The 22,353-nt window shown below is 47.9% G+C and overlaps 1 protein-coding gene across 36 annotated transcripts in view; it reads right to left on the bottom strand.

The window, feature by feature from the left end:
• EPB41L1 (erythrocyte membrane protein band 4.1 like 1) overlaps positions 1–22,353 on the bottom strand; it is a 168,169-nt gene that overhangs the window by 41,708 nt on the left and 104,108 nt on the right. For 35 of the 36 annotated variants that reach the window (XM_042230098.2, XM_042230097.2, XM_042230096.2 and 32 more), the window contains 6 exons: positions 15,221–15,411; positions 13,421–13,585; positions 11,403–11,507; positions 10,554–10,596; positions 6,854–6,929; positions 950–1,168 (listed from right to left, as the gene is read on the bottom strand). In XM_042230098.2, coding sequence (XP_042086032.1) covers positions 950–1,168; positions 6,854–6,929; positions 10,554–10,596; positions 11,403–11,507; positions 13,421–13,585; positions 15,221–15,397 — 785 coding nt within the window. In that variant the 5' untranslated portion in view covers positions 15,398–15,411. Of the gene's footprint in view, positions 1–949; positions 1,169–6,853; positions 6,930–10,553; positions 10,597–11,402; positions 11,508–13,420; positions 13,586–15,220; positions 15,412–16,867; positions 16,897–22,353 lie in introns of those variants that run through there. The other variant, XM_042230107.2, reaches the window with a different exon arrangement.

The raw sequence follows: 22,353 nt of genomic DNA, 5'->3' as shown, positions 1-22,353 counted from the left end.
CTAACAAGCCTGGACTTGCAGTCCAAAGTGCTTCCAGCTTAAAAGGACCCTCAGGTCCTTTAATTCCACGGGACCCTCAGGGAGAGGGTATCACCTTCATGGCAGGGATTTGGAAATGGGGGGTACATTTCAGTTTTTACAAAGACTGAAGGGGTGTTATGGGCATTTAGGGCCTGGGGTCCAGGGATGCCAAACATCCCGCACAGTGAATTCTTTTGCCCCAATACCAGGAGTTGAGAAACACTGATAATCTATGTCCTTACAAATACAAGTGGGAAAAAAAATTTCTTTAAATACAGGTAGAAAATGGGGCAGATAGGTTAAATAGCCAGCCCACCATCACCCAACTAGTTAACTATCTTCTAACTCCTGGAACAAGGTGTCTTCCACTGCACAATCAATGACTCAAACCCTCAAATCACAGAGCAACAATTACATGCAGTGAGTCTCTAATATATGCCATTTAGCACCCCTAGGACCCTATAATGTAGATTTTATTAGTGCCCACTGAACAGATGAGGAAACTAAAGCAAGGGGAAGTGAAACAACCAGCCCAAGATGCCCTAGTTAGAAAGTGGCAGAGCCAAAAGGTGAACCTGATTGTCTGGCTTTAGAATGTAAATTTGACCTTTATGCCAAGATGGAGACATCAGGACACTTACCCAGGGACACATAATAGTTATTACTGTGTTATCTCCAATTGGCCGATCAAGAGACCGATTCTCAGAGGCCAAGGACAGGGAATTATCGCACCCATACAGAAGTCATTTAAGGTCACATAGTGAGTTACCATCATTCCCCTCTGATGAGATAATCTGCTCTCAGACACACTTTACCTTAGCAGCAGAAGCAGGTGGGGTTCTTACAGCACAGCCTCTAGGGTCTAGCCAGGAAGGTTCTGGCCAATAGGCCGAGGAGCCAGGGGAGGCCTGGGTGGAGGTCCTCTCACCTGTATGTCTTGTGAAGCTCCATGATCCTTTCTTCCAGCTCCCGAGTCTGGTTCGGGGCGAAGCGGAGCTCGCTGACATAGTTGCCCACGTGCTCCTCGGCATCATAGTCACCCAGCTCAGCCTGCACGGCGTAGGAGCCCAGCAGGGCGTGCGTGACGAAGGAGCAGGGCAGGCGGCCTGTGATGATGTCCGCCCGCAGCTGCAGGCACAGGTAGTATCTGGAGATAGGGGAGAGCGGGCATGGGCACGGGGGGGCCCACTCCCTCCCTAGATGCCCCCAACCACAGCTTCATATGGATCCATCAGCTCCAAACTAATCGATACTCAGCACAGAGAGGAATATTCCCAGACATGCCATGTGTTAATACTGGCAGGTCATGTGTTAATGCTCTGGGTATATCTTAGAAGATGGTTATGTAACATTTCATGAAATGTTAAGCATTTTTGTTCATTTCTAAGTTTGATGGATTTTTCCTACTATGGGAACATTTTCAATTTCGAACTCATTTTCAAGCTAAATTAGGACTGCTTTGCTGGTTTAGCCATTTTTTAAAAATGTGATGTATTTTGAATTATACAATTAATATACACTTATGGTGCGAAAAAGTGTAAACTTTAGAGGTAATTCTAAATTTCCTCTTTATATTCATCCTCAGTCCTAATCCCCTCCCCCAGAGGTTACTCCTGTTATCCCTGTGGTGTTTAGACCTTTTTCCTCCATGGACATCTAGAAATGTATGTAATTTTCACATGATCATCTTCATAGATTCATAAAAAGCATTTGATAAAGTTCAACATCCATTCATGATAAAGAAACATCTTAAGAAAGTGGGTATAGACGGAACATATCTCAACGTAATAAAGGTTATTTATGACAAACCCACAGCCAATATGATATTCAATGCTGAAAAGCTGAAAGCCTTCCCACTAAAATCTGGAACAAACAAGGATGCCCACCTCACCAATTCTACTCAACATAATATTGAATAGAAGTCCTAATCACAGCAATCAGACAAGAAAAAGAAATAAAATGTATCCAAATTGGTAGGGAAGAGATAAAACTGTCATTATATGCAGATGACATGATACTATATATAGAAAATCCTAAAGACTCCTCATAAAAACTACTGAAACTGATCAATCAATTCAGTGAGGTAGCAAAATACAAGATAAACATACGGAAATTGGTTGCATTTCTTTACACTTTAACAATGAAATATCAGAAAAGTAAAGTAAAAAAACCAAATCCCCTTTAGAATCTGCATCCAAAAAAATTAATAAAACAAATAAGAATAAACCTGGTCAAGGAAGTAAAAGACTTATATGCTGAGAACTATAAAACATTAATAAAAGAAATCAGAGATGATTCAAAGAAAAGATGATTCAAAGGAATGGAAAGACATCTCATAATTAGAAGAATGAACATTGTTAAAATGGCCATACTAGCCAAACTAATCTTAAGATTTAATTCAATTCCTATCAAATTACCTGTGATATTTTTCACAGAACTAGAATAAATAGTCCTATAATTTGCATGGAACCATGAAAGACCCGGAATTGCTAAATCCTGAGGAAAAAGAACAAAGCAGAAGGTATAACCCTCCCAGACTTCAGACAATACACAAAGCTACAGTAATCAAAACAGCACGATATTGGCACAAGAAAAGACATATGGATCAACAGAACAGACTAGAGAGCCCAGAAATAAACCCACAGACCTATATGGTCAATTAATCTTTGACAAAGGAGGCAAGAAAACACAATGGGGAAAAGACAGTCTCTTCAGCAAGTGGTGTTGGGAAAGCTGGACAGCCACATGTAAATCAATGAAATTGGAACATGCCCTCACATCATACACAGAAATAAACTCAAAATAGCTTAAAGACTTAAATATAAGAAATGACGCTGTAAAATTCCTAGAAAAGAACATAGGTAAGACATTCTCAGACATAAATCATACCAATGTTTTCCTAGGTCAGTCTCCCATGGCGATAGAAAAACAAAACTAAACAAATGGGACCTAATCAAGTTTATAAGCTTTTGCACAGCAAAGGAAACCATCAACAAAACAAAAAGACAATCTATGGACTGGGAGAAAATATTTGCAAATGATGCCACCAACAAGGGCTTAATCTCTAAAACATACAAACAGTTCATATAATCTAGTTAAAAAAAAAAAAAACCCAATCAAAAAATGGGCAGAAGACCTAAATAAACATTTCTGCAAAGAAGACATACAGATGGCCAATAGGCACACGAAAAGATGCTCATCATCACTAAATATTAGGGAAATGCAAATAAAAACTACAATGAGGTACCACCTCACACTAGTCAGAATGACCATCGTTAAAAAGTCTACAAATAACAAATACTAGAGAGGGTGTGAAGAAAAGGGAACCCTCCTAGACTGTGGTTGGGAATGTAAATTGGTGCAGCCACTAAGGAAAACAGTATGGTGCTTCCTCTAAAAATTAAAAATAGAGTTGCCATATGATCTAGCAATCCCACTTCAGGGCATATATTCAGAAAAAATATAATTCAAAAAGACACATGCACTCCTATGTTCATAGCAGCACTACTCACAGTAGCCAAGACATGGAAACAATCTAAATATCCACCAACAGATGAATGGATAAAGAAGACGTAGTATGCTTGGTTGGCCAAAAAGTTCATTTGGGTTTTTCCACAGGACATTACAGAAAAGCCCAAATGAACTTTTTGGCCAACCAAATACAATGGACTACTGCTGCTGCTAAGTCACTTCAGTTGTGTCCAACTCTGTGTGACCCCATAGATGGCAGCCCAGCAGGCTACCCCATCCTTGGGATTCTCCAGGCAAGAACACTGGAGTGGGTTGCCATTTCCTTCTCCAATGCATAAAAATGAAAAGTGAAAGTGAAGTCGCTCAGTCGTGCCCGACTCTTAGCGACCCCATGGACTGCAGCCTACCAGGCTTCTCCGTCCATGGGATTTTCCAGGCAAGAGTACTGGAGTGGGGCGCCATTGCCTTCTCCGACAATGGACTACTACTCAGCCATAAAAAAGAATGAAATAATGGTATCTGCAGCAACATGGATGGATCTAAAGAGTATCACACTAAGTAAAGTAAGTCACAAAGAGAAAGACATACCACATGATAACACTTACATGTGAAATCTAAAATATGGCACAAATGAACTTATCTATAAAACAGAAACAGACTCACAGACACAGAGAACAGACTTGGTTGCCAAAGGGGAGGGGTGGCACAGGGGGAACAGAATGGGAGTTGCAGATTCACGGGTTGAAACTATTATCAATAGATACAGAATAGAAAGACAACAAGGTCCTACTGGATAGCATGGGGAACTATTACCTGAAATAAACCATAATGGAAAAGAACATTTAAAAGAAAATACATGTGTGTGTGTGTGCATATAACTGAATTACTTTGCTGTACAGCAAAAAGTAATACAACATTATAAAGAAACTATACTTCAATAAAATAAAGTTTTAAAATGCACATGGTTTTGATTAATGGGGAGTTTTTAGCAGCTAAATCTAGCAAATGCAACATCTGACTGTGCAGCTCACTTGCCTTCTCACACTCAGCTGGGTGCCTTAGAGCCCTTCCCATGTCAGCACGTGCGACTTGATTTTATTCACTTTAACTTCGGTACCATAATCCACCATCCGGAAAAACCTGTTTGCCGATGTATTCTCAGAACTTTTTAATTTGGCTACAGCTCTAAATGAATTGGCAAAAACCAAATTGGCTCAGAAGAAACATTTCCAACCACTTTTATAACTTTCAAGACTTTTTGTAACTTTCATGCACACTTGGATGATTTTACCATTTTTAGAACCATTTCAAACAAATTTTTACTGCTTTTTAAGTTACTGTGTATTTTTTTTAATGTTCCAGTTCATTCTCAGCCTGCAGTACCTCCCTGACCGCTTTGCCATGTCTCACCATTTTTTTTTTTCCAATTACTTGTATCTTTTAAGTGGCTTTTATTTTTAAGTAGTTTGCATTGCTCCATGACATGATCTTGCAGTCAGAACTAAAGCTCTGGCAAAAAGTACATGGAGCCTCAGTGTATGCTCAGAGGCAGGGCTGCGGTTCAGAATCAACAGCAGCTCAAACATCACAGGCACCAAGGGTGGGCTTATGGGCATTTCATTCAAAAGTCTCCAAATTCAGAAATCATTGCCAAGTACACAGACTTGTCTTTCATTCCAGTCACTTTGTCATTTTAACCAGTTTATTTGGGGTTTAAATTTTTTTGTTAAACAGCTGCCACAGGGACTTCCTCGGTGGTCCACTGGTTTCCACTGCAGGGGGTACAGGTTTGATCCCTGGTTGGGGAACTAAAATCCTGCATGCCACGCAGTGTACCCTCCCCCCAAAATAAACACCTAAATAGTTGCTACTACCTGAGGCCATCCATACTGGGCAGGGCTAACTTCTTTCCTGGTGTCCCAATGTCCAGGAACAAAGAGGGGAGGCACAGTGGGCAAGACAAGGAAGGGTGGGGGTTGTCTTGGTCTAAAGCTCTCAGCCCTGTCAGGAATGAAGTTTAGACCCTGCTGCTGCCACCCTAGCCCCAAGCTGACCTCAGGAATTAGAGCAGGGCTAATGAGGCCAAGGCCTCAGATTTGATCTATTCCAGGAACATCTGTTTTATCTCTCAAGACCAGAGTCAGTATCTTGACCTTGGCTGACTGCTTGGCAAGTGGCAGAGATTAGAGAGGGACCCAGTGGGAGATAGGGACTGGCTTAGTAGCTCCAAAGCACATCCTATTTGTGGTAGGCTTGACACAGCCCCAGGATATCAAGAAGTAAGACTATCTCTTTGGAAGGGGCTTAGATAAAGAGATGGAGGAGGAAATGGCAACTCACTCCAGTATTCTTGCCTGGAGAATTCCATGGACAGAGGAGCTTGGCAGGCTACAGTCCATGGGGTCGCAAAGAGTCAGACATGACTGAGCAACTAACACACTTAGATAAGAGAAAGTCCTCTCCTTGTTTTGGGTTCCAGAGGCAGGCTGAGCCCCGTGAGTGATGCTTCACACCCTCTTCTAATCACCAAGCCTTCTTATCTACTGGCCCTGAGGCACAAGGCCTACATCCACAATCCAGATTCGACTCCAGCAGCCTGGGCTTGCCTCCCTGGGGATGTCATACGACCCATTTGACTACCACACTTCAAAACACAGGACCAAACTCCCACTTTCAAAGGCATCTGTGTTCTAATCCCTCCTTATCCCCATAGTCAAAACCGGGTGGTCCACCCAGCCCATCAGCCTTCAGATGTGTCTGGCTTATCCTACCCAGAGATGGCCCACATCATATGCTTTGAAAGTTTAAATGAGTTGCCAGCATTTTAAAATTGTGGCTGCTGCTGCTGCTGCTGCTAAGGCGCTTCAGTCGTGTCCGACTCTGTGCAACCCCATAGACGGCAGCCCACCAGGCTCCACTGTCCCTGGGATTCTCCAGGCAAGAACACTGGAGTGGGTTGCCATTTCCTCCTCCAGTGCATGAAAGTGAAAAGTGAAAGTGAAGTCGCTCAGTCGTGTCTTTTACTCTCAAATCTAGCTTTCCTCCAACAATAGGGTCCGATGCCCATGTGATTGCCAAGGGGAACAGGGACCGTTTTAGGTGGGCTCTGTCCTCTTGAATTCCCACTGAGACCCTCCGCACCCTGTGACTCCTCCCCCTCCGAAGTCAAGGACTCACTGCATAGACCACTACGCTTGCATCACTCTCTCTTGCACTGAGTCGGATTCCCTTGGGGATGCTGTCTGCATGGCCTCAGTGGGCATCTGGGTTTGCCCTCCACACTGTGTACCCATATTCCATCTCGTGTCTCCCAGGGGCCCATGTCCATCCCCCTCCAACACCACCCCTCCCCAGCCCTCACCTTGTGATGTCTTCTGTCAGCTGGGCAGGGTCAGGAGGGTAGAACTTGACTGTGAAGGCGAAATTCCAGGGGCTGCCTGAGAGAAGCAGGTGGGAGAAGAGATCAGAGGGGTCCCATCTTCCCAGTGGGTGGCCCGGATGTACCATCTCATGGGCAATTTTTCAAAGTTTTCCCATGACTGTAATCTTAGGACAAACCCGTAAGAAAGCCTGGAACATTACTCCCACTTGACAGACGAGGAGACTGAGGCCCAGATTAAAAGACTTGTGAACTAGCAGTGGGAAGGAAGGTAGAAAGAAAAAACCAGCGGTACATGCTAGACATGCTGTTAAATACTTTACAAACATCACATCATTAAACCTCACAAGAGCCCAGTAAACAAGTTCTACCATCACCCCCATTTTGTAAATGAGGATGGTGAGGCCCAGGTAGCAAAATGGCCAGTCCAAGGTCACCAGCTAGGAAGTGGCAATGCTAAGGTTCAGACCCACCCTGGCCACCTGGCTACAGAGCCCACTCTCCTCTACACCAAAGTCTGTGCCCAGGACATTAATGGGAAGATAGCTAATCTAGAAAGTACCACATTAAACAGGTTTCCTGACTTTGGGTTTCTCAGAGCTCTCACTCTGCTGCTGTGCCCTGCACCTCTTAAAGGAGGGGGCGGGGGGCATGCATTCAAGAGTTTCCAAAGCCAATTTGACCTGCAGCATCCATTTGTCACAGGGCCTCCTTCCATATTAATGTTTCTCAGAACAGACTTTGCAAAATTCTGTCCTATCTGATGTTGACTCCATCTCAAATGGATTATAAACGAGACTGAAAGGCAAATATAATGGGCTAAAAGTAACAAAACACATTTCACGGGGATAAATGTTAACCTCCACATTTAGCTACGAAAAATCAATGGTACACATTTAAAAAGTAAAGAAAAATAAAGGCCAAGGTTTTAGCTGGAGAAAAGCTCTGTGAGCCGAGAAAAGGGATGACCACTTAAGAAGCGGGGGGTGGGAAGGGAGGAGGCCTTGATGAAAGGCCATAGTCCAGAACAATGGTCAGATGGCCCCTGGGATATTTTGGGCTCCAAGTTCTGAAAGAACCCCCAACAGGGACTTCCTCAGTGGTCCATTGGCTAAGACTTCATGCTCCCAATGCAGGGGGCCCAGGTTCAATCCCTGGTTAGGGAACTAGATCCCACATGCTGCAATTAAGAGTTCTCGTGCTGCAGTGAAAAATCAAAGATTCTGTATGCCACAATTAATACCTGGCATGGCAAAAGAAATAAATTTATTTTTAAATTAATTAATTCAATTTTTTAAAAAAGGACCCCTGACAAACTGAGAAAGCAAGGTCCATCCAGGGCATAGCCATGGTCAGGAAGGGCTGGTGACCACACGGCCACTACCATCCTGTCCCTCTGACCATTACCATCTTCATAGCTCTCACTTCTCCCAAACTTACCAAGTGCTGGTTGCTTGGCTTGCTAAGAACTTTCCATGTGTTTGTGAAATTTAATCTTTATAATGATCCTGAGGTACACTTTTAATAGACGAAGATTTTGAGAGGTTAAGTCATCCTCCCAGGATCACCCAGCCAGCCAGTGGTAGAAAGCAGATCTAGCCTCTGATCCCAAGACCCCACAGCTTAGGTTCCTGACCACAGCCGACTCCTCAAGGGGAAACAATTCCTGTCTCAAGAATAATAATGGAGGAGTTCCCTGGTGGCCTATGGTTAAGATTCCGGGCTTTCACTGGGTTCAATTCCTGCCCAGGAAGCTAAGCTTCTGCAAGCGATGCCGTGCAGCCAAAAAAAAAAAAAAGGAGAGAAAGAGGAAAAATAATGGCATAATTAACAATAATAATAACAATGGCTAAAACAAGTGGGTGCTACTATGTGCAGGCACATTCTAGGTATTAAACACCTAATAACTCATTTAATCCTCACAAGAACCCTAGTTATAAGGGTGACCTGCACTTTATAAATGATGAGTACAGAACAATTAACTAACACAAGAAGTAGTGATGGAGTCAGGATTCAAATCCAGGCAGTCTGACTTGTATCTGCCCTTTTAACCATCACACCAGATTGCCTCCTACTTTGTGAAGAACCTATTCTGTGCTGGCTGTTGTCCACACCACATCATAGAAACTTCATCCCCACCTAGCAAGGCAGGAATCATTAACCCACTTGCTAGGGAGATGCAGGAATCTGGAGAAGTAGAGGAATCACCCCCAGTATCCTGAGTGATGGGCACTGAGATTCAGGAGGAAATATACCAAACTCTGAAGGCCAGGACATCAGAACTCAGGTGCCAGCTTCAGAAGGCTGGGGCTGTCACAAATCAAGAAAGGGGACAGGGAATTCCCAGGTGGTCCAGTAGTTAAGATTCTGCACCCTACTGCTGAAGGCCTGGGCTCAATTACTGGTTGGGGAAGATTCTACAAGCCACATGATGGGGAGGGTAGAGTAGGGGATAAACAAATTGTTCCATGGAGCCCCGGAAGACAGAACTGAGATGAATGAGTAGAAACTGGGGAAAGGAACAGGGATTGAAGGAGGCAGCTCTGCTTTGCAATAACTTCAGGAGACCTGACTCCCTGCCCTGGGAGGGAGCTGAGACCCAAAGATTCTATCAGCAGCTTCGCTCTTCCAAAGCTCTGGTCCATCTCAAACACTCTCAGCCACCGGCATGTGCTCTGACCCTCTCAGGCATGAGGGGCAGCCTTCCCGGCGGGGCTGACATTCCTGGGGGGAGACTGAAGGCCAGGCCTGGGACCCTGCTGGCCCCAGAGGAGAGGGCACTATCTGCGAGCCTGCCTCTTTGTCTCCAACTGACAGGAGGCTACAGGAAGAATCCTCAAGCCCCCTCCTGCATAGTCAGCTGGCATCCCTAGATCCAGCTGCCTGCTGTCATGGCAACAGACTCGGCTATAGCCTTCCAGCCAGGGGACCAGGGAACCCAAGCACAGCCAAGGGGGCGGAGCCCCTGGTGGAGGCATCTCTGCCTCCAGGCTTCAAGTCCCCACCTACTGCATATCCCCCTGGCTGAGGCCACCTACCTCTCCCTTCTGCCATTTGAAGGCTGCCCTATCCCTCCCAATATGCCTTGCTTTCCCCTCTGGGCCAGAAAAGACAGGTTGTTGGCCTGTTCATCTGTCTTCGCTCCAGGCCTTGAAAAGAGTGCAGGATGGTATTGGGAGGCCAGGGCTGGAGACCTGGCGTGGCCAATACCTCACTCTGTGATCTTGGGTAAATAACTGCCTTTTTCAGGGCCTCAGTTACCCAGTATTAAATACAGGACATGTTCACTACCGATCAGTTGGCAGCAGCCTAGAGTGCAGTGCGGACAAGGATTCTGAGTCAAAGGTCACTGATCACCCAAGACAACACTGGCCCGGCACAGGAGGGTGGCTGTTTTGAGGGCCATCAGTTTGCCCCCTTGTCTTAGATGACTCTGTAAGTCCCTTCTGGGCTTGCAGACCTGGGCTGCCTAGGGCTGACATCCTGAATACTCCTTTGCTAACATGCTAACTGACTCCAGACAGTGATTCCTCTTGTCCAGGCTTCAGGCTCCTCATCTTTACAATAATACCCTGCCTTCCCTAAGGTCTGCCACGCAGAGCAAATGAACTCATGGGTCTGAATGCATTATCCCAAGGAGGATGCAGGCCCCACCATGTTCCCACTAAGGCAAGTCACTCACTCCGGATCTGCTTCTTGATTTCCTTGGAGGGGTCCAGCCAGTTCTGCAGGAAAAGACAAGAGGTCCTTAGAGGGAGCTGGGAGAGGGGACTTGGGTAGGGCGAGGAGACAGAAATATCCTAAAACGCCCTGCAGACAGCACCCCAGCAGGGAACATCCTTCCCTGGCTGAGCAGTCTGGGTCATTTCCCTTGGGACTGGGAGGTGAGGGAATGAGGCCTGGCTTCACACAGGACTGGAGACCTGGGGCCCTGGGCCTGGCATTGCCCTGAGGCAGCATGGTGAACAGGTAATGTAGCTGGAATGGGTGAGAAGGAGGAAATGCAGAGAGGAGTGTCCCAAGGGTGAGGAGGAGTCACTGGGGTTATTTCCCCAGGAAGCTATGTCACACATCTGGGGCTGACTTGCAGGTCCCAAGGAAGGACCGGCACACAGGGGAGACAGAGAACTGAGGATAGACAGGGATGGATGAACCCTGGGGTTGCGCAAACAGAAGGTGCCTAGTGGGGACTTCCTTGGCAGTCCAGGGGTTAAGAGGTCACCTTCCAATGCAGGGTTGCAGGTTAGATCCCTGATCGGGGATTTAAAATCCCACATGCCCCTCAGCCAAAACACCTTTAAAACATAAAACAGAAGCAGTATTGAAACAAATTCAATAAAGACTTTAAAAATGGTCTCAGTTCAGTTCAGTCGCTCAGTCGTGTCCGCCTCCCCCCAAAACAGACAAGGTGCCTAATGAAGGTCTGAGGATTGATGGAAGCCATAGCATGCGGCCAGGCCAATGGGGGCTTAAGAGAAGACGTCTCCCCGCAGCAGACCCTCCAGCCAACTCCGCTCCCCAGCCCAGGTACCTTCTGACTGTCGGCATCACAGAAGGTCAGGCCAAAGTAGTCCTTCTCCAAGAGGTTGAGGTGCTCACAGACCAGGTCAAACAGCACCTGGCCCCGGCCGTGTTTCTAGAGAGAGATGCAGAGATCCCATGAGGCTGGAATACACGTCAGGGTGGGGTGGGAAGGTGCCCCAGGCTTCACCAGGACAACATGAAAACCCCCAAGAGGCTTCCAGCGTCTGGGGAGGATCTCAGAGCTCCTGTCTCCCACCGGGCTCTGCTCGCCAAGTCCAAAGGGACCCTGGGGGGACACTAATCCCAGCCCATCCACTGCCTTCGTCCAAGCCCTCCTGGGGTCCTCCTAGCACTTAATCTGCTTGGGGGGAAGCTGGAGTGGGGTCAGGGTGTGACTGACTTCTCCTTCCTGTACAGTGAGTAAGAGAAACAGTCTAAGTTGGACCCAAGGAGGAGAAAACCAAAAATCTGAACTTTGGATGTGAGAGGAAGAGACGAGCTGCCTGACAAGTCACGGATGTGGGCAGGGGAGGAGGGGTGGGCCTGGAACTCAGTGTCACAGAGTAACTCTCCTTCCCGGTCCCTCCCCTTACACCAAGGGGGCACCCCCTATCCAAGCAGCAAGAGTTTCTTCAGTTGTTCATAGTGCTTAAATCAGCTTCAGATGGAAGCAGCACTGTGGGAGTCACCTTCTTCCCTAGCTCCCATCATCCACACGTGGTACTTCTCTGGGCACCATCCAGGCCTGAGGATTAGGAAGGACAAAGCCCAGAACTTGTGGGTACCCAACCCACAGGTGTGAAGACGAGCACCAACAGAGGCATGTGAAGCGGTCACCACCCAAAGAGGCAGGGGACTCCAGGGAGGTGGTGAGCTCCCTGCAAGGTCTGGCAGAGTCACTGGGAACTGGGATCAGGCCTGACTGTGGGATCGGCTGAAAAATCAAGAGGAATTTTGGGGTTTTGGCCTCCTCTCTTGAAGGAGGCCTTCAGAGAAAGCGGCCTCGGTCAAACCCTCACACTCTCCTAGGGCAGCTGAAACAGCACCCTGGAGCCGGCATGGGCAGAAAAGAGGGAGAGGATATCCCTCTCTTTGGCCCTGGGTGTCCACCCTGCAACCCTTCTATGGAAGAAATAAACATCAAAAAAAAAAAAAAAAAAGACAGAAACCCCAACCCTGAAAAGAAGACAGAACCAGCCTCCCAGGGCTTAGAAGTAAGTTAGTCCCTTATGACCAGTCAGAGGTTGGGGTGGGGTAGGGGGGAACTGGTGGCTCTTGTAACTCTCAGCAGTAAGGCCACCCTCTGGACTTTTCCATACATGTGGACAAGCCGGGAATGGCACGTGGACAGGGGCAGAACCTCTAAGGGGGCGGTCAGAGTTCAGAATTCGAGTGGGAGTTCCAGCCAATATAGGAAAGGGAGACGCTAAATGCGGGGCCAGGAGGGCTGACCCCAGAGAAGAGGTGTCCTCCCTGCCACCCACTGGGGGACAGAACCATGCCACGGGGTTTCTACAAAGCCTGTGGAGAGCAGTCCTTCCCATGCGCTGCCTCCCTATGCCTGGGGGACACTTTACCATGGAACCCTCGAGTGACCAGTTTGTCCTGGAGCCCTGGACAGGGTGGTTCACAGGAAGAACCCCTCTCCCCATCCAATAAATACATGAAAATGATTCTAGTCGAAACCGCGGTATCTACACGGTGAGACAGAAGAGGCCAGGTCCTACCAGGCTACAGATCAGCCCCTAGACAGTGAATCCTACCCAAGGTACAGCCACCCTAAGAAGGCTTTTCCCGGTGCCAGGCCTGGGCCTCATCTAATTCTATGTGCAATCATAAGAGCCCTCTCTGGGCCTTAGTGACAAGGTCTAGGCAAAGGAGGGCTGGCCTATCATCTCACGGCAGTCGGTCCAGGCCTCCATTAAGAATGGATGCCCTCTGGCTTGGCCCAGGCTGAGTGCCCAGAGGCCTGTCCTGGCTCCGAGGCCAGTGGGCTGGGGCTGGGGCTGGGCTGTGGCTCCCTACCTCCACCTCGCACTCATACTCAGAAGCATCGAGCAGAGTGACTCGGCAGACGGCGCTCTTGTACTTCTTGGCAATCTTCTGGGGTGACTTCTGGGCCTTGCTGGGTGTGGTCCTCTCTGACAGGCCGTCGGCCTCCCCGTAGTCCTTCTCCTCCATGTCTAGGCTCTGCAGGTCCAACCAAGGGAAGGATTTGGTCAATGAGCTTGAAACCATAGCCTTTCATCCAAATGAGATGCAATGAGGAAGCAGCTGGAGCTAAGGCAGACTCCAAAATGAGAGCCATGGCCCTCTAAGAACACCCCCAGGTGACACCCCTGTCTAAGGTGCAGGAGGAGAGTCAGCACTGCGTACAATGGGTGGGTTCATAGGAGGGGGCCACTGCTCCCCTTCAGGCAGAAGCATCCCACAGAACCAAACCCAGAGGCCGGCGCTATCCTTTCTCCTTGGAACTAACACTGCCCGAGTTATCAGGGCTGGGCCTCCTCCTTCCCAGTCTGTCACTGGGTCAAGCATGAGGTTCTGTTGTTGTTGTTTAGTCACTACGTTGTGTCCGACTTGTTTGCAACCCCATGGACTGTAGCCCCTGCCGGGCTCCTCTGTCAATGAGATGTCCCAGGCAAGAATACTGGAATGTGTTGCCACTTCCTTCTCCAGGGGATCTTCCCGACCTAGGGATCGAATCCAAGTCTCATGCATTGGCAGGTGGATTCTTTACCACTGAGCCACCTGTGGCTAGGACTGATCTAATGGAAGGAAGGGCGGTCAGAGCCCTGCATATCAGTCCTAACTCTGCAGCAGATAACCTCAATGATCTTGGCTGGGCCCCTTCCCTCTCTAGTCTTGTGAACTGAGGGAGGTGTGAATTCAATGGCTAGATGACCCACCCCCCGCCTCAAGTCCTTTGTCTCTTTATTCTTTTATTTAAGTTTTTCTTTTTTTGGCAGTGCTAGGTCTTTGTTGCAGTGAGCAGGCTCTTTAACTGTAGTGTGGGCTTAGCTACTCTGTGCATGTGGGGTTTTAGTTTCTTTACCAGGGATCAAACCTGCGTCCCTTGCATTGGAAAGCATATTCTTAACCACTGGACCACCAGGGAAGCCCCTTCTTGTCTCTTTAGATGATGAATTTTGCTCTGCAGTCACACCAGGCCTGCCCAGCTAGAATGGACAGCTTGAGGGAAGAGGAAAATAAGGTTGAAGGAACACAGATTTTTCAACACCAGATCTAGATTTGACTTGGAACTTCTCTGGCAGTCCAGTGGTTAAGACTCCACGTTTCAACTGCAGAAGGCATGGGTTCAATTCCTGGTCAGGGAGCTAAGATTCTGCATGCCATGCAGTGCGGTCAATATATATACAGACACAGATGCAGATTTGACTTGCACTTCTGTCACTTTGTGCTTCCCTGGTGGCTCAGATGGCAAAGAATCCACCTGCAATGTGGGAGACCTGGGTTCGATCCCTGGGTTGGGAAGATCCCCTGGAGGAGGGCATGGCAACCCACTCCTGTATTCTTGTCTGGAGAATCCCCATGGACAGAGAAGCCTGGCGGACTACAGTCCATGGGGTCACAAAGAGCTGGACATGACTGAGCGACTAAGCACACAGCACTTTATAGCAATGTGAGTCCATCCTGCTGAGGCTCTATTTCCCGCACTGTAACATGGGCAAATGAATAGTTATCTCCTGAGGTCCTGGAGAATAAAATGTAAAAATGAACACGATGGTCCCTGCACAGTGCTCGGCATGTCGTGGGTCAACAGTACACCTCAGTTCCCTTCTTTCCCCGCTCCCGGGCACACACCTGTTCTGCAGGCCGAGCGTCCTGCTGGGGCGGCTGCTTCTCATTGGAGTTGGCCTCGAGATGGCCGTGGCCCGCGGGGGTCACAGGGGTGGTCGCTGCGGCGGCTGCTTCAGGCTGCTGCGGGGCCTCCTCCTGAGCCTTCTTCACCTCAGAATCAGGGCCTGTCTCTGTTGTCATGGTGACCAGCACGCCTGCATTGGCATGAAGGAGAGAGAATGTGATGAGGGAGAGGGGCAGCAAGGGCACGACAGAACAGAGCGAGGGGGACAGGAACCACACGCCGAGAGAGACAGATGGAGACAAATGGACAAAGAGCCAGAGAGAAGGGGGAGGAGGGAGAGACAGAAAAGGAGGATGGGGAGAGAGTCCAGAGAAGTGAGGGGTCAGCGGCAGCAGCTGAGGTCACAGACCCCCACCCACTACCCTTTGCCCATATAGCTCCTCAGGGACTCCAGTCTATTGGCCCAGGTCTGGAATCAGGGCCCTTCCTGGAGACAAGGAGAGTCTCTCCAGGGGGCCCCACTCTGCCAAGAGCCCCAGGGACAGTCAGGGACTACCTCCAGGCAGGCCCTGGGCCTGGCTGTCTCTCCCACCACAGCACCTGGCACATGGCAGCCCCTCAGCCAATGCTGGATAACCTGAACTCAACCCAAAGAGCCCTGCGCTCCCAGTCCTTCCAGCCCCGACATTAGGCAAGGCTCCTCATGCCCCAAGCCTCAATAACTCCTGCCCTCTGACTCCACGGGGATGCGGTCAGGATGGATCTAAAGGGGTAAGACAGGTCCTCTTAACAAACGCATAGCCCTGATGATGTCAAAGACGGAGATCTGGGCTCGGGCCCCATGTCTGCTACAAACGGGCAGTCAGTTCGTCTCACTAGGACTCATCCCAAAAGCGAAGGGCTCAGAAATTATCTCTGCGACAGACTATTCTTATCATTTCCCCCTTGAAGCAGGAAATGAGATTTCAGAGAATCAAGGACCTACTGCCCAGCTGCTCTTTGGAATAAGCAAATTGCCAAGAGAGAAAAGGAGAGAGAGAGAGAATGGCATGGTCCCATTTATATGTATAAAATGTATATATATAATATAATTTTATACTATAGTTAAATTATATTTAAAATTTATATTATATTTTGTAATATATTTATATAATTATATTATAAATTTTATATATATAAATATAAATGGGACCATGTCATTCTCTCTCTCTCTCCTTTTCTCTCTTTGCAATTTGCTTATTCCAAAGAGCAGCTGGGCAGTAGGTCCTTATAAACCCCAACAATCTCAACATCTTAGTGCTTGTACACATGTAGTAAAAGATCTGGAAGGATACTCACTAAACTGTAAGAGAGGTCAATAATTCAGAAGTAGGTAGAGGAGAAAAAGAGAGTTCCACGGGGCATGATAAGAGAGGGAACTTCATTTTTAACTTCATACACTTTGGAATTACTTGCGTAATTTTTAAAATACACACACACACACACACACACACACATATATATACATATATTTAACCCACAAGTTGTTTGTTTTTAGGAAAGCAAAATAATCCATTTCTGACCCCCTTCAGTGAAAACACACCTCTCAAAAAAATAAAAAAGTTTAGAGAGAAAACCTGGAAACAGAAATGAGCAGGAACCCTCACCTGTTGAGTCTAGAGCCTTCCTCTGAATCCATCACTTTAAAAGAGAAAGATCCAGATGAGATTTGGCAGGTCCCTCCCCCACCCCACCCACCCTGGGGGCCTTTGACAGGCAGATGCAGACTGATACTGATCCACCCTGGGCTGTGCACATGCTCCAAGCCCCAATCTTATTTCCCCCACTGCCTTCTAGGAGCCACCAGCCTTGCCCAAAGCAAAGGGCACTGAACAGAAAGTCAAGGGCCCTGAGCAGCCCCACTCAGCCACCCAATGTCTCCAGGGCCCAAGATAGGTCATGAGCATCCTCAATCCCCACCTTATGGATAATGAGCGGAGCACTTTATAAGCTGGAGCTTGTTGCACTAATGAGAAGGTCTAGTGTTATGGATGCTGTTGTTAAGATGAGGAAGAAGGGAAGGCCTTGGTCCACGTGGCCTCATCCCCACCCAGAAATGCTTTCCACTCACATCATTGCCCTGGGCTTTATGGTTATAACTTAAAGCCATCGTTAAATAAAAGCTCTGTTGCTTACATGACGCTAAGTGCTGACTCAGTGCCAGAACACAAAGCCACAGAGCTGCTCCGGGGGGGTTGGGGGGTGGGGGCATGGAGGGGAGGAGGGCGTGGGGGGCGGTGGCGCACAGCCTCATGAGGTCAAACTGAGATGATCTGGATTTCTTCTAAGCCTGCACTGGAGATATCAGGCATTATGCTAGATAAGGCCTACAGGGAAGAACTCTTCAAATAAATGCTTGCTTAATTTTGCTTCAAAAAAAAAAAAAAAATCCACAGACTAATCTGTATATTTTGTGCTGGGAGAAGCAGAATCCACACACCCCTCATGGATTCAGGCAGCCCAGAGGCTCCAGGACATCTCCTCCTGCCTCTGCTTCAGTCTGATTTCAGCCTGGACTCACTGAACCTTCACCAGGGCCTGCATCGTCTTGGAAATAGCCAGCCAAGTAATCTTAAATAAATATCCCAGGCTTTCACCACCCAGGTCTCCAGCAGAGGCTGCTGGCATAACTGCTTGGTGCTGGCAGAACCACAGATGAGAGGAACTGGAAGCTTCTGAGATAATTCAGTCTCCTCCTCTTCTTTTACAGGTAAGACCCAGAGAGCAAAAGGGGCTAGAGCAACAGTCATTTCCTCAGACAGGTTCTCCCTGGTCGCCCCCGCCCACTCTCCTCCTCACCCAGCCTCCTGACTCCCCAGACCCCAGCTCCAGGTCCATTATTCTTCCCGCTGCACTCTGCTGCCTCAGGCAAACCTCAACAGAATCTCAGAGGAGGAAAAAGCACTCAGGCCCGGGCTGGGAGCCAAGACAGCGGCATGAGCCACAGACAAATCCCGTGGCCAGGGGCTGGTGAGACAAAAGATGGCGTGTCTGCTCTAGAGAGTGAAAAGAGGTGATGTACAAAATCATGGAGGACACCTGAGTGAAAAAGCATGACACACAACAGTTTGTACAGATCGACCCTATCTTAACTAATGTACACATACAGATACAGAAAATTCAGCAGAGGACCTCCCTGGTGGTCCAGTGACTAAGACTCTGCACTCCCAATCCAGGGGGACCAGGTTCAATCACTGGTTACGGAAAACTAGCTTTCCCCATACCACAGCTAAGAGTTCTCATGCTGTAACTAGAGATCCCGAGTGCTATAAATAAGACCAGGTGCAGCCAAAGAAATAAATATTTTAAGAAAAAAGAAAATTCAGCAAAGTATTAACTATGGTTGTTTCTAGAAGGCGGGCAGACAAATTTTTTTTTTCTTCTTTCTGTTTAACTGTAGTTCTCATTTTTCTCTACTACACTTGGAGATTTCTTGAATGATTTAAAAAAAAATAACTAGAAGTCAAAAAATAAATGTTTCCAGTGCACATGGTCTGGTATGACAGGATGAGACAGAGATAAATAAAATCTGTTTAAACCTAAAAGAAAATTTGTGAATTAAAAAGAAAAATCACATTATTATTTTTAAAATCTGTGATGAGGAGAACCTTCTTCATCTCACAAGTCTGGGGATAATGGCATGACTCTCTCACTGGGGCCCAGAAAGTGAGCCAAGAACCTGACTTTGGCTTCTGCCACAGCCAGTCACATGGGCACAGTTCTGTCCAGGACCAGGTCAGCACAGACTGATGGAACCTGCTGGGCGGCCAAGCTGGCCAGGCACTGTAGCGGACCCAGAGGACCGTGTGCTGGTTCCCGTGGAGCTCCCGGCCACATGGGAGGATGATACTCACCCAGGATGTGACTTAGATTTGCCCATGTACATTTCAGCCTCTAGAAGATTCTGGGACCTGGTGATTGGGAGTATGGTCTGGGGTTTCCAAGGAAGACTTATAGGGTAGGAAGTGCAGGGTGAGCTGGAGTTAGGTTTTGAAAAAAGGGAGACTCTAGACAGGTGATGGCAGGGAGGACATTTGGACTAGGTCACCATGTGGGCAAATGCTCAGATGTGGGAACAAGCAGGGATGTGTAGAGGACAGGGAGTCTTGACCTCTTGTTTTTTTTTTTCATATTTAGTTATTTGGCTGCACTGAGTCTTAGTTGTGGCATGCAGACTCTTAGTTGCATATGTGGGATCTAGTTCACTGACCAGGAATCAAATTCTGGCCCCTGTGTTGGCAGCGTGGAGTCTTAGCCACTGGACCACCAGTGAAGTCCCGGCGTTGACAACTTGACTTCTTGGAACAAGAAGCCTATAAATGTGAGCTCCACACAGGCTGGCAGGAGGAACAGGTTTGAGTCAGAGAAATGAAGAAGCTGGAGATGGATGGGGTCGGGGGGCGGTGTGGGGGGCAGCAGCTTTGCAAGACTCAGAAAAGTTACTCTGCTGCAAAGGGTAAGACTCCTGTCACCGAGCCATTGCAGGCCAGGCCTAGCGTCAAAGACCGTATGCAGAGTCATCTCATGGACCCCTCCATGCAGGGCAGCAGGGCCAGAGGCAGACCCAGGTCAGTGAGACCTAGACCCGGAACCCTCCCCCACTAGCTCCCTCTGGGACGCTGGGCAAGTGACTTCACTCCTCTGAGCTTAGGTCATCTCAACCCTAACACAGAGATATTCCTCCCTCCTTCTCAGGGGGGTGATGGAAATTCAGGAAAATAGCATAAAGAGGGCACCCAATAAAACAATCCTGAGAAGATCCAGAATGACAAGCAGTAATGGGAAGCCAGAGTGGGAAGTGGTCTGCAAAGCTGAGGTTTAGAAGTGCCCACCCTGAGACGTCCCTGGTGGTCCAGTGGTTAAGACTTGGCGTTTCCACTGCAGCGGACACAGGTTCAATCCTTGGGCCATGGTGGGGGAACTAAGATTCCACGTGCTACATGAGGAGGCCAAAACACACACACACACACACACACACACACACACAAACCCAACAACAACTAAAAAAACAAAAACAAAAAAAGAAGTGCCTACCCAGAACAGATGGAGAGAGAGACAGAGGCCAGCAAAGCCTGACTGATGACACTAACATATGAAAACGCGAATGCACAGGATTAGAAAAGGGAAAGGTCAGCCAGAGAAGGAAATGCTGACGGTGCCTGCGCCAGCCCTGTCTGGAGGTGAGGGGCCCAGTAAGGCCCAGCGTGCTCGCCTGGCCCCCTCTGGGGCCAGCTCAGCAGCCTGTCAGCCTCTGACACTCTTCAACACTGCAACCACAGGCTGGCTCCCCGGGCTCACTTTCTGGGGGCACTAAGCAGGCTTCAGACACTGTGGCTTTCCATCTGGGCTGCCTAGAGGGAGAGGGTGTCTCCGCTAGGAAGAGGCAATGCCCACTTGGCCTGCGGTTGTACCCCTACATTAAAAGTGAATTTACTGGTTTATACCTCAAGCTCCCCCACCAGGGTTAGCGTGACTCAGCATCTCTGAGTCCAGTAAATTGGATTTGTTCTTTTTCTCCAGCCCTACCTCTACCCAGGTCCAAGCCACTCTCAGCTCCTGTCTGCATGGCGGCTCCATCTCTTCCACGGTCCCTTTAGCCACTTGGGCTCTCCTAGGGCTTATTCTCCACAGAGGATCCAGTTACAGTCCAAGTGGATGGCCTCTTTAAAACCCCCAATGACCTCCCATCAAAATAAGATGCAAATTCCTTACCAAAGCTCCAGGTCCCTGCATAAGGCCTCTGCTTAGCTCCCCCACTGCCCCCATCACTGCGACAGTGGTGCCACACAGGTTTTCTGTCTGCACCGCAGTCACGCCAGGCTTGCCCCTGCCTTGGGTCTTTGCCCTTATTGCTCCCTCTATGTGGACAGTGGGCTTGTCCCCTGTCTCTTGGTAGCTCTCACCCTTCGGATCTCAGTTTATGTGCCTCTTGACCACTCTGTCTAAAGTGGGTCCCTCTTTCCATTTTATTTTATTTTATTTTTTTTGGTTACAGCTGGTTTTTTGGTTTTGCTTTATTCTGTTTTTGCCATCTTAACCACCTTTAAGGGTAACAATTCAGGGACAATAATTACATTCACAGTGTTGTATAACAAACACTACTACCTACTTTCAAAAAATTTCACCACCCATCAAAAAGAAACTTTATTCCCATGAAGCAAGCATGTGTTTCTTCATAAGTTCACAAATTGTTTCTACTCCTTCTCTAGAATGTAAACTCCACAAAGACAAAACTTTATGTCTTGGAAATTCCTTGGTGGTCCAGTGGTTAGGACTCCCGTGTATCCACCGCAACGGGCCTGGGTTCAATCCCTGGTCAGGGAACTAAGATCCTGCAAGCTGTGCAGCATGGCCAAAAGACAACAACAAAAAACCTTTATCTGTCTCATTTGCCATTTTCCCCAGGGTTTAGAGCAGTTCTTGATAAATAACAATGACAAAGCTAACATTTATAGAGTTTGCTATTTACCAGGCCCTGATCTAAGCATTTTACATCATTTAATCTTCATAATAACCCATAATAGGTACTCTCAATATCTCCATTTCACAACAGAAGGAACTAAAGCACTGAGAAGTGAACTAACTGGCCCAAGATCATGCAGCTAGTAAACAGCAGTGTCAGAATTCAAACCCACTGGGGTCAGATGGATAAATGGAAAAACACATGGGTGATGGGTGGATGGAACAGCACTGAGACGAGTCAAAAGACCTGGGCTGCACTCACTTCAGGAGCCTGTCCTGACAACTTATCAGATCTTAAGCAGCTAACTTTTCCATCCAAACTCCTGATATTATCATCCTTATTTGACTGATGAGGACACACGGGCCCAAAGATGCCTACCGATTTGCCCAAGGTCATAAGGCTGTGCCAAGACTCTTTGACGTCCGTCCCACTACATGACATTCCAGCAGCTTCAGGGGGTTTGTCTGTACTAATTTCTCCCAGGGGTAAAACTGGCTAAGGAAAAACTTCCTAAGATTAAAAGGCAAATACACTGAGAAGAGCTGAAGTTAGAATCAAGACCACCATTTCTTGTTTCAGTTCTGCCATATCATATTTGATGGGTCTTGGGCGAGTCACTTCCCCTTTGTG

The sequence above is a fragment of the Ovis aries genome, chromosome 13 (genome assembly GCF_016772045.2).
Source record: "Ovis aries strain OAR_USU_Benz2616 breed Rambouillet chromosome 13, ARS-UI_Ramb_v3.0, whole genome shotgun sequence".
NCBI lineage: Eukaryota > Metazoa > Chordata > Mammalia > Artiodactyla > Bovidae > Ovis > Ovis aries.
The sequence above is the reverse complement of the archived record's forward strand: the minus strand, read 5'-3'. Positions and strand labels throughout refer to the sequence as shown.